The following is a 17,421-nucleotide window of genomic DNA, read 5'->3' as shown; positions in this document are numbered from 1 at the left end:
ACAGGAACCTGACAGTAGTGATGGATGTAATTAACCCTTTCCACATCCCAGTTGCTCTGCCTTTTCCTTTGTCGGTCACCATCACTTTCAGGTGAGCTCTGGCCTTGCAGAAAGTTCCTCTAATAAAGGGAATGATGAGTGGTAGCTGAGGCAGGTGCCAGTGCCTGGAGGCACATTTTAGAAGTGGTGTCAGTGTCAGCTTGGCACCAGCAGAGCTCCAGACTCACCAGTGCCAGATCTTGCTATTCGCAGCCTGTGCTTCTCCCTCCAACCTCTCCGGTGGCTCCTGCACAGAGGGAGGCCTCAAGCTGCTCTGATCCGCTTTTAGCAAGCGTTGGCCACGGTGTTGGATGCATCCCAACCCGTACAAAGGCAGAGAGCCCTCGGGGAGGAAGATGGGAACAACGCACTCGGCTTGCCTTGGGGAACGGCACATCTTGAACCCCCGCAGGAAAGTTACAGCGTAGGGAAGGAACCGCTTTGTCCATCTTTGGCTCATCCTCCAGCCCGTGAGTGCCCGGAGCCTGCCAGAGCCATCCCCCGGCAGAGGGGACACTGTCCCAGCGTGCCGGGAGCATCGCGGCCGGCTCCCGGCTGGCAGCGGGGGAGCAGCCGGCAGAGCCGGGCTCAGATTGCAGCAGGCTCCTCCTCCGGAGCCTGCCGGGAGGGAGGGACAGGCGTGGAGCCGGAGTCAGCAACTCTGGGCTGCCTTACCTGGCCCGTGCCGGCGGCGCGGGGAGCAGCATCTTCCCCCCGCAGCCCGTGGGGAGCATCGCCAGCCCGGCATGGAGAGCCTGAGCAGCAGCCTGAAAAAGAAAGCCACGGAGCACCACTACAGGGCTGAGGTGATGATTGCTGGAGAGCAGCTGAGGTAGGAGGTCCTGGGGTCCTCCTGTAGCCGGGGCTCTGGGCTGTATCCCGTTAGCAGCAGGCTCAGAGCTTTATCTTTGAACAACGAGCTCTTTCCCCCAGGTGCGGGTGTTCCCCTCTCCAGTACCTGCTGACCTTCCTTCACCTACCAGAGTGCTGAGCCAGGTCCTCTTCTGTTCTACCTTGTCCTGCTGCTCCTCTCTCCCGCCCTTCACCCCCAGGTACCAGGGGACTGACGGGTGAATTTAGATGGCAACAGATTTTTTTGTCCCATTCCACCTTCCCCGAAGCACGGAGAGTGGTGTGGTGGCACTGAGCAGCCCCCACGAGGTCCCTGACCCTGGCTGGATGAGGACAGCAGCACTTCTGGGGATGCTCAGACTTTGGGGCATTGGGACTTTGGAAGGGCATTCCATGGGCGCCACGTGCCTGGACTGGATCTTCCCTTTCCTGAAAGTCTCTTTTGGGAACTTCTGCTGGTTTGTAGTCCCAGTTCTTCAGCAGCTTCTGAGGGTTTTCTTCTTATGAAGACAGAAATCCATTCTCCTATGCAATGTGTGGCCGAGAAAATGTGTTCCTTGTGTATGTGGGGTTAGAACCCCCTCCTTGCTTCCAAGCATCTGACTGTGGGCTTTCCTAGCTCTAGAGCAGTTTGCTTGTTTGTATCTGGAGCTATTCTGGTTTGTTATGAAATGTGAGTGGAAAATAGGAAATCTATCCTTGATAATGTAAATAGTCCAGAGCCTGAGTGTGGTATCATCAGATCCCTAAAATTAGCTTGGTGTAGGTTTGTTGTCCATTCTCAGTGAGCACTGTTAGCTTTAGCTTTGTTCTTTGAACTGTATCAAGGATTGATAACTTCCACCTAAGGACTGGGGCCCCATCTTGAACATACAGCCAAGGAACAGAGCAGGTTTATTCATATTTATATTTCCAGTAACTTACCTGGAGTGACTGAAGTTTAAATTGAGCTGCATAGCCCAGGCCAAAGGAAGAGATCAGGTACTGAGAGAGAAAATAAAATACTCAAACTGTGTGTTAAAACTGTGTCCCATATGTGGGGGGTGATGTGACTTCCCCATGCCTGTTGCAGGACAGGAGCAGATCAGGCCTTGGACCATTTGGTGATTGTGACTCTAAGCACAAGAAGGGGATAGAGTAAATTTGTTTGTGAACAGAATTCTTCCAGAACATTGCACTCTGGGCTAAAGTTGAATAGAAACCCCAAAGTTTATGTAGTTTTGGGGATATCCATCTTTTTTTCTTCTTCTTCTTTATTTTTTTCTCTATAGCTGCAGTGCCTTGACGTTTCCTGGTTTAGGGAGCTCCCAGAATCTGAGTGTTCAAAGTGAGGGGGAGGAGGGTCCTTTTGCTGGGGCTGGGCACACAGCAGTGTGCTTCTGCTTTGGTCTGGGCAGGAGGCTGTTCCCGGTGCAGAGGATGGGAAGGAGCTGTTGGTGTAAAACCTGGGGAGGAGGATGAGGAGATGGACACCAGCCTGGAGCTGGGCTGCCCCTTCCACTGAACCTCTGGCTGGAAGGAGAATTGAGTGAGGCAGAACACACAGAGTTTGAATTTCTCCCTTGTGTTTTGGGGATCTCACAGCCTGGCAGGTCAGGGGTTAGTGGTATGGATCTTCCTGGATAACCGGTGGAGAGCAATGGGGAAACTGAGGCAGAGAGGCTGGGTGATGTGTCAGACAGCAGAAGATGGACAGGGATAAATGTCCACATTGTCCTTCCCTGCTTTTCCCTAGATGTGGAATACAGAGGCATGGAAAGGAGCCTTGCAGCTGCCCTGACTCAGTAAACCTCCATCAGCAAATCATGCTGCTGTATCCACATGAAACATCAAACATTTGTTTTTCCCCGCTCCCCGCTTCCTGCCCTGCCTCCCCACCATTACATTAAATCAAACAAACCTTTGCTCCATCTTTACAGTTCTTTGGCTTCCCAGCAAGTTTGCAAATGCCTCAGAGTTTGGTTTGGCCAGCGGGGTGAGTCTGTTCAGTGTCAGGATGTGTTTCCCAGCCAGGAATAGCTGCACAAGTGAGGGCTGGAGGAATGCTCCGTGTGGATGGCTGGGAATGAAGTGGATCCTGGAGGAATCAGTGGGAGATTGGCCACTGTGGCTTGGGTTTGCCTGTCTGCCAGGGTCCCTCTGCTTCAACGGCTGCCTGGTCCAGGGAGGGGAAAAAAAAAATTATATTTTGAGTCTCTCGTCACTAAAAAGACAAAAATAAAATTTTCACTGATATTTTGGCCTTGAGTCTGACAGAGCTGCTGGCTCAGGCTCGTTCCTCACGTCTGCTGTCATTCCTCTTGTGTCAGACATACAAACTTGCATGAAAATCACATCGGTTTTACTGGGCGTTGTGTATTCCTGGGTGGCATTCTGTAAGAGAGGCCCAATTAGTCACTCCTAATTGCAACAAATGGCTTATCTACACAGAGAGGTTCTGGAGCAGCTTCCTCGCTTTGCATTCACACCCTGCTGTAATCAGAGTTCCTCAAGTATGGACAAGCCCTGGTGCACTCTCATCTGGGTATTCCCATGGTCAAGAGAAGCAGCTGTTCTCTAATAGCTCTGTTAAGCTGCATTAATCACTCCTAAACATAAAATATACTCAGTAAATTTATATCTTGCACAGGAAAAGTGACAGGAGAAGGAAGCTTTTTTCCTACAAAGAATGAAATTGCAATTTCTGCCACTGTCCAAAACTTCCAGAGCTGGCGAGTGTTTTATTGAGTACTCAAACTGAAATGCTGTTAAATGAAGTGCTCATTCTTTGATGCTCTGGAAATTGGGCTCACTAAACGTGTGTGGCTGAACGTGCCAAAATTTGTATTCTTGCCCAAAAGTCATTTGTCTGCAGGAGGTTTGGTGGTTCTCTGTTGGACTTGGATCTCTTGTGGAGAGCATGAATTCCTTGAGGAATCATGGGGCACTGCTTGATGGAACAGTGAGCATTATTCAAAGATGAGACTTCATGGTCAGAATGACCATAAAAAGCAAATTATTAAATTTCTAGCACTGGTGAAAGGGAGGACTGGGAAGAAGACTTGTGCTTCCTGGGATTTCTTTCTGAGATTTAAGTCTTCCTATACTTATATTTAAATACAAGGAAAATGAAACATCTCAGTACCACTTTGGGCTGTCACAGGCGTGCAAAGCCATCCCTTGTCCCCAGATGTACCAGTGCTTTTTCAGACTGGGGGTGATGCAAACTGGGCTTTGCTGAGCATGTTTGCAGCAGCTCTTTTGCCTGATTGTGCCTCTCCAGCAGCAGCTGCTTTGCAGAAATGCTCCTGTGCCTGTTGCTGCCTTTTAGTAAGCACTTAGTTGTTTGTTGCTTTTTTCTTTTTTTTTTTTTTTTTTGTTTGTTTGTTCCTGTGAAGATAGGAACAGGAAAGATCTTTTGGATGATGCATCTTTCCAAGGCCACTCATTTGTGCTTAGCTGCTGTGGCAATGTGAACTGGAATTAATATCCTTGAAAGATCCACCTTGTCATTTGAGATGCCCAAGGTTTGTTTACATGGGAGGTGAGGGAGAGTTTATTCCTCTTCTGTTTGGATGTCCCTTTCAACAAGGTTACCCAGGATGAATAATGATGGCTTTGTAGGAACCTTGACAAAGAAACAATTTGCTTACCCAACACAACCTACTCAAAGCAAATGCACGTGGAGGCTCTGCCTGCCAAGCCAGGAGTATTTCATAAGAGCCATTCTCATGTTCCAGCAAGTGTTTTATCCTGACCTTATTCTGCCTTTTTTTTTTTCCCTTTTGAAGAAGTAATATGTCCACAGGGTGGATTTTGCCATCTAGAAAACTCATAATATTGCATATTATTATATATTTCCTTAATCCTTTTTATCTGGAAGCATGATTAGAACCCGCTCATGGTTTCACCAGCTTTGTTTTTGTAACATCACACGAGAGCTGCTACATCCTGTGGCTGAAGGACAAAGTTTGTCTCTTCAGGGTTGACAGGAAACAGTAAACAAGAGGAAAGTGAAAAGTCTGCAAGGACATTCCAGCTGCCCTGAGTCTGCAGGACAGAGGGAAAACTCGTCACAGGCCTAAAACAGCCCTTAAAGGTCCAAGATGCTGCTCCAGAGGTGCTGAAATACCACCTGCTTCCTGTCCTGGCAATTGCTCCCGATCAAATATTTTCAGAATAAGTGCATTTTTTAATTTTTAAATCTTAGGCCTTAGCAGCATTGCTTCCTAAAAAAACATTTTTTTTTTAAATTTTATTTATCTCTTTCAATATCTGTGCAATTTTTTCTGTATTCTGAAACATGATCAAATAAAGGGAATAAAATAGGGGAAATAGTGTTCTCCTAACCAATTTCTATTCAGGCCTTGTGTGATTATGATCTTTGTATTATTATATGTGTAGGAGGTGTGTGTGAGTGTAAATATATATATATGTATTCTTATATATAGACTCCTAAATATATAGACTGTATATATTCTTCATATAGACTCCTGTAGACTCTTGGTGGCAATAGAGCACTCTTGAAATGTTTCTTATCTTTACCAAATATTCCTCTAAAGTGCCTTCCCACTTTTTGATTGTGAAGGAGAGAAAACATAAAATTGGCTGTGTCTTCCTCCATGGGTGGGGATCCTCTGTTTGCAGTCACTGCTGACTGTGTCTGGTTGCATTTTGACAGTGGACCATGAAATAAAGGAAGAAAAAAGAAAAAAAGAAAAAAAAAACTTCTAAAAATAGCCAGGCAGCTGCCTGTGGACTGTTCTTTCTGGGTAAAATCCATCTGCAGAACGAGTGCTGATCACATGTGGGAATCTTTCCAGGTAAAGAGTCAAATGCTGGATATGGACCTCAGGATTTGAGGGAGGTCTGTGCAAGGCAAGGCCAGGAGCTGGTTCTGCATGAATCTTTAGTTTAGTATTTTAATTAGCAGGAAGGTCTGAAAACTTTGTCAACTTCTCAGTATTAATTGCAACAATCAATTACTAATTATTCTTCTAACAAAATATTTGATGGTAAAACTTTGAGGAACTTAGTATTTATAAATCCTACAATATAGGATAATCCATTATTAGCTGAGAGTTTTTTTAGGATATTCAAACTTCTTGTGAGGTACCTAAAAGTGTTGTCCAACAGGCATAAGTTTTCCAAAAAGAACAAAAGAACTTGAGGCATGAAATAACAAAAGGCTGCAGTGTTTAATGCCCTAGAAAAACTCACTGGCCTGGGGCAAACCTGGGAATTGAGATTAATAATTTGAAATGAAAACTATCCTGGAGTTACAGAGATGTTTAATTAACATCTCCCCTCGGAGCCTGCTGCACACACTGGGCTTTTTCCAGCACTGGTGTTTTGGGGACAGTCATGGCTACAGGGCAAAAGTTTGGCCCCTGGACAGATCTCCTGCCAAAGAGGGCTGGCTTTGGCTGGAGCACAGAGGAACTCTGTGCCTTGTGGCTCACTCAGTTGTTAAGGTCCTTTTGAAAGTCAAAGCTGTGCTCACCTGAGTAACCTTCCCCCATCTGTCTTTCCATCCGAGCTGCAGACCAGCCATAGCATCGGGGTTGTTGGGATAGGAGGGCTGGTTTTGGGTCAATCCCAGCTGGAACCAGAAAATGCCAGGGCTGTTGTCCACTGCTGCTGTGGGTTAGTGGGTGCAGGGATTAGGTAGTGCTGGGATCCACCTGGCACTCTGCTTGGACAGAAGAAAGGAGGGCTCTTGTTACTGCTCCCACCTGGAGTTATGAGTAAGGTCTGTCCTGGGGGCAGCTTTATTCCTGCTTTCGTGGCCATGGGGAAGGAGAACTAGACACAGAATTATGCCAAGATAACAAATACATGTACTGCTATTTTTTTTCTGAATTTTGTCCCCTTTTCACCCTTTTTGGTTGGCTGTTGTGGGGTTTAGAGGCTTGTTTAGAATGAAAAGACACGTATGGGTCACACTACATCTGCTCAGGCAACCTGAGTGGTGGCAGGAGGGGAGAAGGGGATGGTGGAGAGGCTCCCTGGGATTGATGCAGTCTGGCAGTGCCAAGGGGTTTGGTTGAACTGATCAGTCCCTGGCTGCTCGGCACCAGCCCCAGCACATCCTGGTCTCTCCAGGCTGGGCAGATCTGGGCATCAGACCCAAACTCCCCTGCGTGCCCAGCTGTGCTCAGGGGCTGCCTTTTCCCCCAGGCTTCGTCTCCACGATGGGAAGCTGATCAAGGACAGGCGGTTCCACCTGCGGACGTACCCGAACTGCTTCGTGGCCAAGGAGCTCACGGACTGGCTCATCGACCACAAGGAAGCGCCCGACCGCGAGACCGGCATCCGCCTCATGCAGAAGCTGATGGATCACTACATCATCCACCATGGTGCGTGGGGCTCCTGCCACCCCCAGGCTGTGTGTCTGCTCACCCCCTGTGTCACCCGGCCCGGCACGCAGGAGTCCCCGTGTGCCACCCTGCCACGGGTGAGGGCTCCTGGAGAGGCTGGGTGGGGCTGGATGGGTGTGAAGCTGTGTTGCTCTGGGGGATGTGCCAGATGCTCGGCACTGGTGAGGCCACACCTCGAGTGCTGTGTCCAGTTCTGGGCCCTCAGTTTGGGAAGGACGTTGAGACACTTGAGTGTGTCCAGAGGAGGCAGTGAGGCTGGTGAGGGGCTTGGAACACAAACCCTGTGAGGAACGGCTGAGGGAGCTGGGGTTGGTTACCCTGGAGAAAAGGAGACTCAGGGGTGACCTTATTGCTCTCTACAACTCCTGAAAGGTGGCTGTGCTCAGCTGGGGTTGGTCTCTTTCTCCAGGCAGCACTGACAGAACCAGAGGACACAGCCTCAAGCTGCATCAAGGGAAATACAGGTTGGATATTAGGAAAAAAGTTTTTTACAGAAAGAGTGATAAAGTTCTGGAATGGCCTTCCCAGGGAGGTGGTCACCATCCCTGGATGTGTTTAACAAAAGCCTGGATGTGGCACTGGGTGCCAGGGTTTAGTCGAGGTGTTGGGGCTGGTTTGGACATAATGATTTTGAAGGTCTCTTCCAACCTGGTGATTCTGTGAATTCTGTGAGCTCCCTGCCCACCAGAGAAGAGGTTTGGGCTGTGCACTGGTAAAATGATGTCTAAAGTGTCTCCTCTTTGAAAGCAAGCTCGGTAACACCTGGCCTGTATTCCTCTGCCCAGGCAGGTGGGTGTTTGTACAGCAGCTGGTCTGGCTCATGTCTGTGTCGTGCAGAAGTGGAAGCTGAATTGTAGCACATTGCACATCTGCACCATAAGACCCTGGTACTCCTTAGTTTCCTCATGCTTGGACAAAGAGGGCTGTGCAGTCCACATCACTCCAAGGAAAATTTAATCTGACACCTGTGAACCTGAAGCTGAAGCAATCCTGTAGGAAAGCCTCCCTTGGGATTTAAGTGTTGCCATTACAAAGGCTTGTCTGTGGAACCTAATTAAAAAGAAATTTAAAAAGGAAGGGGAAAAAAAAGGAAGCATGGAGAAAAGGCAGCTTGATGCTGAAGCCCAGCTCTTAGCAGTACTCAGGATTTTTTTCTTTTTAAAATTTCTTTGGAACTTTCAGGAGTTTTGAATTAACTCAGGTCACATACTGATGTCTGTGCTGCAGAGCAAGGTCCAGGCAACAGAAACAAGCCGTGCTTCAGAGGGGCAAAAAGCAATTCCTGTCCATGTGGTTTTCAGGCCCAGCCAGGATCAAAACCCCCAGACTGTCAAACAGCCCTGGAACACCTCTGCCATGGGTGGGAAGGGCTGTGGCTGAGCTCTCCTGCTCCAGGGCTTTGGGACAGGAGCTGGGGCTGCCTGGAGCTGGTGCTGGTTTGTCACACGAGGATGTAGCTGAGGAGACAGAAGCAGATGATGACCACACCAAAACAAACCCTCTCCTCCCCCCTCTTCTCTGGGGTCCAAAAATAGCTGCCTTTGACCACTGCAATGCAAACGCTCCCTGTTGCCATCTGCTACTTGCTGAGGGTAATGCCCTTTGCATTAAACTGCCTTGAATAAAAATAAACTGCTGCTGGGCTTTATCACAAAAAGCTGAAGCAGGGGGTTCTCAGTTAACCATTAACACTTACACCTGATTATTTTTCCATCTCTCCAGCTGACAGTTTCAAATAAATCCATTAGTTAATTAAACCTATGCAGCGCTGGGTACTAGCACTGTTTTGATTGCATATTAAGACATGTCCCTCCTGCTCCTGTGACAATTCCTGGCAGGACACGGAAGTTGGACTTTCCAACCTGCCTTTTGTCCATTAATTTTGTTAGTCCTGTGGAAAAAAGGCTAATGCAGCACAGTGCTGGGTGCTTGGCAATTGTCTGGCTGAACTGTTTGCCCTCTTCTCCCCTGGCATCCAGATAATTATCTCATGAAGATCATCCTGCTGCCTCTTAATTGTCTGGTGTGCTTTGAGCTTCGGTTCTTTTACATGCTGGAAACACACTGAAATTGGTCTTTAAATAGAAAAACTGCTTTGGTTGTCTATGGGTACAGTCCTGTAGGATTTTTTTGTTCTATTCCTGGTTGCAGTGTCTTTGAAATAGCTGCACCTTGGAATTGTGAGGCTGCAAACTTTCACTTAAAAAAAAAAAAAAAAGGTTGTTAAAACAACTTTCTCATCCTGCCCTCGTGCTTGGTGAGTCACAGGCTTTAGAGTCCTGATTGCATCTGAGACAGCTGCTCTGCAGGAATGATGAACCCGAGATAATCTGACAAGTTTTGGCATTTTGCTGCTCACCTGAAGGGGAATGTGGTTTTGCCAGTCTGCTTGGAAGGATGAAAAAGAGTTAAAATTTTCACAAGAAGTATTTTGAATCTTTTGAATTTCACTCTAGTGGATGATGTTACTTTAGTGAGGAAACATTTGTGGTTTTTCTTTTTCCTTTCAATTAATTGTATTTTATTTCCAGGCATATTCTTTATTCTGGTTTTTGTTGCTTTTGTTGTTTGGGGTTTTTTTTACCACTTAAATTTCTTCTTCTTGCTTCAGACAGGTTCAGCTGAAGGCAGGCTAACTTTAAAGAACTATGATTTTTGGGCTGTTTTTTTGTCTTTGTTTCAGTTTTGTTGGTTTTTTTTTGTTTTGTTTTTGTTTTTTTTTTTACTTGCAGTCTAGGAATCTGTTTCAGACAGGTTTATCTCACTTATTTAAATATTTGGTATCCCAAATATTTACCTGCTAAAGGTTACATAAACTATAAAGCCACACATTTGCAGACTGTGTGCCCATCCCCAAGATGAATCCAAGGCTTTTCATACAGATTTAATTATTCCAGTTGTATTGAGCCTGGCTTTGAGGGAAATTTACTCTTGAGGTCAGTTTGCCATGCAAATGAATTGGGCACGGTGGACACAAAATGATGTGGAAAAGTTTGTGCCTTTTTTTTTTTTTTTAGCTTATGAGTATTTTTGACAGACAGAGGTAATTTTATGGGGGTTTGAGTGCAGTGTGGTTTTTTTCCTCTGTCCTCTAAGTCCACTTACATGTGGCTGTAGCTTTTTAAAAAAAAATTGATTGAGGCAATTCTGTTCATCCTCTTTTAGTCTAAATCTAAACATTAACACTTAAATGAAAAAAAAAATTCCTGCGTTTTCTAGTGAATATTTTAGTGTCTGGAACAAAATGCAGACCCCAACTCCAGCTTTGCCAAGGTCTGTGCATTGGAATTGACCTCTCCCACCAGCATGAGCTTCAGGTGTTCACGAGCAGGTAATTTTTGGGGACCGAGGACTTGGATGCCGATTGTTCCATGGGACGAGGGGCACAGGGAGGGACATGGCACGAAGCCCTCGCAGCTTTTAGCCTGGAGACAGCACCTGCTGAGGTGAGCCCTGTGTGCCCTCACGGGCTGACATCCCTGCCCCGTGTCCCTCCAGTCTGTGACGAGCACTCGGATTACAAGGATGCCAAGCTGCTCTACCGCTTCCGCAAGGACGACGGGACCTTCCCGCTCAGTAAGGACGTGAAGGTGTTCCTGCGAGGGCAGAGCCTTTATGAGAAGTACGTGAGTCCTCCCCTGGCACTGGGGCTGTGCCCTGCTGGCTGTGCGGGCTGCTGGTGCCCTGCAGCTGGGAGCCCCAGCTCCCGCTGGCTCTGCTTTTCCTTCTCTGCCCTCCCTGCTGGGCAATGCTGCTTCCTGAGCCCTGTCACAGCTGCAGGACAGCCAGGGCGTGGTTCTGGAGTTTTATTATGAACTCATGGATGCTTCCGAGGGCTCCAGCCCACATGCAGGATCTGGTACAGGGAAGTAAAGTCTGAGTGCTCCTGGCATGAGCACATCCAGTGGCCACTCCCAGCACTCTTCCAGCTTCCTCGTGCGAGCTGCTTCCACCAGCTCTATTAGGACTTATGTCCCACCAAAATCAGCAAGGTATGGGACTTTCAGGACCTTCGTGGGCCTGGGTCCGTGCCCCTTTCTTAGCCTATTAGTCTGTTTAGGCTATTCATAGCCTAAATTATGCTATTTCTTTGCCTAATTTGCAAAGTTTGTAATGGAAAAGGTTATTCTCAGAGAGTAGAGAAAACTCCTTCCACCTCCAAGTGTTTCATTTTCGTTGTGTTAATTGTTTCTGGTTCTAAATCCGAGCCATCTTTCCAGAGTTTAACCCCAGCCCCCTCTCTGGACCTGTTGCCTTTAACAGCCTCTTCACAGTTCCACATCCTCCCCCCTCTGGCAGTGCGAGTCACAAACTGCCCTGAAGGAGAGTCCTCCATCCGGCCGGGTGGTGATTTTGGGCGTGTCCCTGCCCCTTTGCCCGATGTGCATCCCTTGTGCTTTGCTCTTGATGCGCAGCAGTGACCGTGGGATGGGGAGAGCATCCCGGCGGTCTGATGGCTGAGCTGGCTGCACCCTCTCGTGGAGACACCGGATTTAGCTCTCGCTTGCTGCCAGTGGAGCACCTGCTGACTGAAACCCACCTTGTCCTTGCATTTGGACCGTCTGCCGTGTGTTGCCCACACTCAGTCGCTTGCTTGGCTTTCCCTGTGATCTTTGGCTGAGCTCACAGCCCACCTGGTTTTGCTGGAGCTGCTGCCTCGCTGTGCTGAAGATTTACGGAGGTGCCCGACTGCAGCTCCGTGCTCCTCCCTCCCTTCCCGCTGCTCCCCGGCAGGAATGTTCTGGCTGCAATGCTTTGCCCACTTCCCTCGGCCTTCCTTCACCCGTGGGGACTGGCAGGGATGTTTGGCATCAGGGGAGCCTTGTCCCACCTCTGTGCCAGGCTGGTGAGCGTGGAAGAGTCAATCCTGAAGGTGAGGGAGGAGAACTCGGTGAAGTACCAGAGGACTTTCCTGGGCTCTGAGATGATCGACTGGCTCATTCAGGAGGGAGAGGTGGAGAACAGGCAGGAAGCAGTGGAGCTGGGCCGGGCACTGCTGGAGCACGGGATCATTCAGCACGGTGAGCCAGGGCCCGGCTGGAGCCGGGGTGGGAAGCGAGGGATGAGCGTGGCTGTGGAGGAACAAATCCCCATTCATGCCATGCAACAAGTGCTGGTCAAGTGCCCACTTGGAGAAGGCAATGGAGCCTTTTAGTTCTATGTTTGGAGCTGGTGACCTTTGAAACTGGAGCAATCTTTATCATCCGCAAAGGCTTTGAGATGAAATCTGAGCTCTTGCTCTTCAAAGCCACCGGCCACAGGGCTGGGCTGCACCCCTGGGTTTGGAGGGCTGGGGCGTGAGGATGTCATGGTTAGCTCCTCTTGGCTGGAGATCATATCCATCTGCTATAATTAAACTTCCAGTTCGGAAGGCAGGGAGTCCTCTGAGTGTCCTGGGACAGGGGCAGGTGGAGGGCTGTGACACTGAGTGCACCCCTGGGAGATGGCACCTCTAGGGGGGTGGCCCTGCTGTTCCTCCCTCCCTGCAGGCAGCATTCTCAAGCAGGCAGAAAAGCTACAGTAGAGCACAGGGGCATTAAAAGCAATTCATGAGGATATTTGTTATATCTTTTTCCACCCCCTCAGCCTCTCCCTCCTCCCCTGTTCTCTCCTAGTCTCCAATCGGCATCACTTCTTTGACAGTGACATCCTCTACCACTTCTGGATCAACTTTCGGCGGCGGCGGCGTCTCACGGAGTTGCTCAATGAGAACTCTTCCCGTGCCCTCTCCGAGAGCCCCGACAGCCCCTTCTGCCTCCGCAAGCTCAACCCAGAGCCAGGCAACAGCAGCTTCCTCTCTGGTAACCGTGGATGTGAAAGCCAGGACTACATTAGCAGAGTACCCCAGGGATGAGGGTGTTGCTCCAGCAGGGTTTGAGAGGTTCCTCTGGGCATCCCATGAAGTGAACACCCATGCCACTGGTTTGTGGTGGATGTCACGATGCACTGACAGTCTCTAGCACAGCCCCCATCCCAGGAAAAAAACTCAGCTTAGCATCAGATCAGCTCTTGATCTTTCTTTGAAGCTGGTTTTACTCTTTCTAAGCTCAAATACCTTCTTCTGTGCACACATCCCTTTCAAGTGTAGACCAGGTTTGGGGGGAAGCTTGTTATTTTAAACTACTCTTTTTTTACATGGAAAAATTTTTATGTGCCTCTTTCAGTCCAGACCAACAAGGAGATCAAAGTTGTCTCAGCAGTTCGAAGGAGCAGCATCACTTCCCTCTCTGGAAACTCCAACACCTACTTCAGTGCTCCTCCTACCTTGGTATTCCCTCCTGTGGCTGAGTGCAACCCCAAATCAGGTCTGGGCTTCTGCATTGCCTGTTGTTATTGGGAGACATCTATTCTTTCAGGGCACGGGCTCCAGCCCAGGTCCAAACCCATCAAACCCCTCAGCCTCACCTCTGCATCTTGATTTGAAAAGTTGTCCTTGTGTTTGGAAAACCACTGAGATGAGCACAAAGGTTTCTCTGTGAAGGAACTGTGGTTCTAACATCTGTTTTCCAGCCCAGGGTGATCCCCAGGCTGCCTTGTTATGCACTTTACTGTACAAACCCCTTGATTCTGATGGAATCTGTCACCTTCTGCTCTAGTGTTAAAGAGACCCGTCACCACTGAGGAGCTGCTGTCCCCTGGGGCCCCCTATGTCAAGAAAACGCTGACTGTGAGTGACCATTGGGAATGGCATTGCTAATCCAGCAGTATCCAGCTCCCTGCCTGCTCTTTGGTGGCTTTCTGCTGGCTGCTCTGACCTCTCTATGCTAAAGCTTTGACTGCTTGTCACATCAGCGTGCCTTTTTGTTGGTGACTCTCTAGGGATCAGTGTCTTCACACATTCTTGTGGGTGGAAACGTGCTCATCCCCTCTGAGAGCTTAATGTATATCCATGAGCTAGATCAGGAAAAAAAATTGTTTTCTGGCCTGAAAAAAATCTCCCATTTTGGAATTTTTTTGCCATTGGTCAGGCCCTGGCACAGGGTGCCCTGAGAAACTGTGGCTGCCCCATCCCTGGAAGTGTCCAAGGCCAGGCTGGAGGGGGCTTGGAGCACCCTGGGATAGTGGAAGAGAGCTGTGGCTGCCCCATCCCTGCTCATGGCAGGGGGCTGGGACGAGGTGATCTTTAAGGTCCTTTCCAATCCAACCTATTCTAATATTCTGTCATTTCTGTTCCATCCAGCTCCATGCAAGCTGCAGAATCAGTGTGTCTTGTGACACTCGGGACTGTGACACTCACCCTCTGTCACACCCTTTGTGCACAGCTTTGTGCACCTTTAAGGTCCCTCTGCAGATCAGGGGTGTTGATTTGATCCATCAGCATCTGATGGAGCTGCACTGGGTGGGGGGAGCATCCAAGGGCCACTCTTGCCTTCCTTATGTTGGGCTTTTTACACGGACAAATCTCCAGGATGCTGCAGACAACTCGAGTTTGGGGGTTTTGCTTTTTAAATTATTTCTAGAGCTGAAGGACTGGTCAAGTCAGGGGTGGTGGGTGGAAATATTGCAAGGCAGCTCCTGCCCTGTGGATCCTATTGCACTTGGCTATTTTTGTGTCTCACCCCTTCACTGCCCACCTCTGAAAGGGGCAATCTCACAGAGAGCAGTGTAGGAAGCGTGAGGGCTGCCTTGCCATGCTGGTTTGGCACCAGGAAATGTGGATCAGGTTGCCAAATTAAGTGTGCTGTACAAAATGGTGGGAAGGGAGGAAGAAAAATCAAGCTGGTGATTAGCATGGCATGTCTGAGGACGTGCTGTTCATTCTCTTCCTGAACGCTCTTGCCCTGCCCTTCAACTCTGCCAGCCTGAGCCTTTCATGGCTCATTTCCTCCTGCTTAGCTCTGCAGTTGCTGTTATTTATTTATATGGGCAATGTGCAAGGTCCCTTGGGAATTCCTTTTCTCTTTTGGGCACTTCAGAGTACCACAGCACACTGCTCTGCAGGCTGACCCTGGTGTGGGGCAAGGCAAGAGCAGCCCTTCCACCCAGGAAATGCTCTGCTGTGCCAAGGCAAGGGCGCTGTGAGTGTGCCCTGGGAATGTTCTCAAGCGTGCTCGTGGGGCATGCCTTGCACTTCAGCCTGATGCTGCCTGTGATTCTCTTTCCTGCACAGGCTGACAGGGAATTGATCAGAAAGCAGCTTTGCAGGGAGCAATGAATCAGTTCTGCATCTCACTTGGTGCATGGCCCTTTCTCTCCTGCCCATAACAGGTTAGGACCATGAGCTCTCTGTCTCTCTAGGAGCTGTTGCATCTCCTCTCTCCAGTCCATTCCTTGATTTTTAAACCCCTTTTGTTTTCCTTGCAGATTGTGGGGGATGCAGTGGGCTGGGGGTTTGTGGTTCGAGGAGGAAGACCTTGCCACATCCAGGCCGTGGACCCAGGAGGACCTGCTGCTGCTGCGGGGATGAAGGTACTTCTAACTCATGGGCAATAAACAGGAGACAGGATCTGTGTCCTGTTTGAGCTTTTTGGGCTGAACACATCCTCCATATTCCCACCTCCTGCCCTGGGGATCAGACTGATGGAATGGGCACATGGAGCTCTGGGAGAGATGGAGGGAGGGATGTTGTCTGCAGGCAGAGTGCCCTGTGTGTGGTGGCAGAGTGGAGGCAGCACAGGGGCTGTGGGCAGCTAAACCTCAAAAAACTCTGTCAAAAGTAACCCATCCCTGTGCCAGACCTTGGAACTGTCAAAATGGTTTGAGCTACTAAAAACAAAGCAGAGAATTCCCAGTTCAGTTCCAGTGACTTTACATAACCCCAGGGAGGCAGGCAAGGAGCAGAGCTTCGTCCTGAATCACAGTTCCTGAAATACTCAGCTCCTGAGCATTTTGTTTCCCTGCTATTAGCAATGGGCTTCTGCATTGAGCTGTTTTCCAAGTACATAAAACTTTAATAATATTAAATTTATGCCTTAATTTGATTCATCAAGTAATTTCCAGTATTTACAGCTCAGGAGAAATTAATTTAGAGCTTGAAACTCACTTTAGGCCCAGGCATGTGGGTTTGGTGTGCAGTCATAGGCTTGAATGAACGAAGTGTTGAGTTTCCCAGTTCCCTACAGAAACTCCAGCAGCAAGGGAGTAATTTCTAAAGACTGATATAAGTCTAAAGTCACATGAATATTTGAAACAATGGGATTCTTCAGAGGCAGAGTGTGACTCCTTGTTTGCTTCAGGCAGGATTGGAAGGGGATGGATGAATTTGTTTCATTTACTCAAGAGCCCAGTTAATTTCTACTTACCTAATCTCATTTGCTACCAAATTGCTGGATGTTAATATTGTGTTTCATTTCCATCTGTGAAATGAGCCCCTGCTCACAAATGAGTCTTTTTTTCCTCTGTTAGCTCACAGCCTAAATCCCCTTGGTCCCATTTTTATGACACAGTGATTGCAGCCCTGTGATTTTTGGTGTAGCTACAGAGTTTCCAGGATTTTGACAGGAGTTATTTGCATCACAGCCCCTGGTTCCAGTTAATCCCGGGCAGGAGGTGCTGTGGGGCTGGAGGTGAGCTGTCCCTCCTCTCTTGCAGGTGTGCCAGTTTGTTTTCTCAGTGAATGGGGTGTATGTTCTGCACCTGGACTATCAGACCATCAGCAGCCTCATCATGACAGGACCACGGACTCTGGTGATGGAAGTCATGGAAGCCATTGAATGAGCCAAGAGTCTCCTGCCACTGCTGCTTGGAAAGGAAGGACTCGCCACTTGGCAGGGATGGACTGAGGGGAGGGACCAAGCTCAACCACTCACTGTGATGTGTTACCCAGGCATTTTGATGTATTTTCAAATAAATACATTCGAATGGACAAATAATGGATTTTTATGCTCTTGAAATATTTGTCTCTACCCACTCTTTGTGTGTCTGAGCTCTTGCAGCTCCTTTTTAGTGCCAGTGTGAGAATTCAGCACTTAATGAAGCCCACCTTAGAGCAAGCCCTCCACCAGCCAAGCTGTGAGGCAGGTGGCAAAGCTGGTAAGCAGCAAGAAGTTTATACCAAGTGAGTCTGTCTGAGCTGCCCTGAGCTGTCTGTGCACTCTTCCAAGAACACAATGTGCTCTCCAGATGGCCCCATAAGCTGTGCCACTGGCTCTGTCAAGAAAATAAGGAAATGAATACAGGAATGTGTGTTCCTTGTAAAGTCTAAGGCTCCTGCTACTCTCCTGGCTTGGCC

The 17,421-nt window shown here is 48.7% G+C and overlaps 1 protein-coding gene across 5 annotated transcripts; it reads left to right on the top strand.

Moving 5' to 3' along the window:
• The first annotated feature begins 488 nt into the window (after positions 1-488).
• On the top strand, positions 489-17,054 carry LOC128796543 (DEP domain-containing mTOR-interacting protein-like). Of its 5 annotated transcripts, none has more exons than XM_053958301.1 (9): positions 489-871; positions 7,051-7,229; positions 10,749-10,872; positions 12,093-12,271; positions 12,866-13,051; positions 13,415-13,555; positions 13,847-13,917; positions 15,555-15,659; positions 16,782-17,054. In XM_053958301.1, the coding sequence occupies exons 1-9, from the start codon at positions 786-788 to the stop codon at positions 16,905-16,907; spliced, it is 1,197 nt and encodes a 398-aa protein (XP_053814276.1). In that variant the 5' UTR covers positions 489-785; the 3' UTR covers positions 16,908-17,054. The 5 variants fall into 5 exon arrangements, 4 of the variants coding, with proteins under 4 accessions (XP_053814276.1, XP_053814274.1, XP_053814272.1 ...); XR_008433834.1 differs by lacking the exon at positions 16,782-17,054 and adding an exon at positions 15,361-15,458 and having other exon boundaries at positions 704-871; positions 15,555-15,641; XM_053958300.1 differs by having other exon boundaries at positions 755-845.
• The last annotated feature ends 367 nt before the right edge of the window (positions 17,055-17,421 follow it).

The sequence above is a fragment of the Vidua chalybeata genome, chromosome 17, assembly GCF_026979565.1.
Source record: "Vidua chalybeata isolate OUT-0048 chromosome 17, bVidCha1 merged haplotype, whole genome shotgun sequence".
Lineage (NCBI taxonomy): Eukaryota > Metazoa > Chordata > Aves > Passeriformes > Viduidae > Vidua > Vidua chalybeata.
This window is presented reverse-complemented; position numbering and strand designations above follow the sequence as displayed.

Bases quoted from the DNA above. Each gene is read 5' to 3' on its own strand.
- LOC128796543 (XM_053958301.1), top strand. From the start codon at position 786: ATGGAGAGCCTGAGCAGCAGCCTGAAAAAGAAAGCCACGGAGCACCAC. The intron at 13,052-13,414 runs GTAACCGTGGAT...TGCCTCTTTCAG, and splicing joins CAACAGCAGCTTCCTCTCTG to TCCAGACCAACAAGGAGATC. The intron at 15,660-16,781 runs GTACTTCTAACT...CCTCTCTTGCAG, and splicing joins CTGCTGCTGCGGGGATGAAG to GTGTGCCAGTTTGTTTTCTC.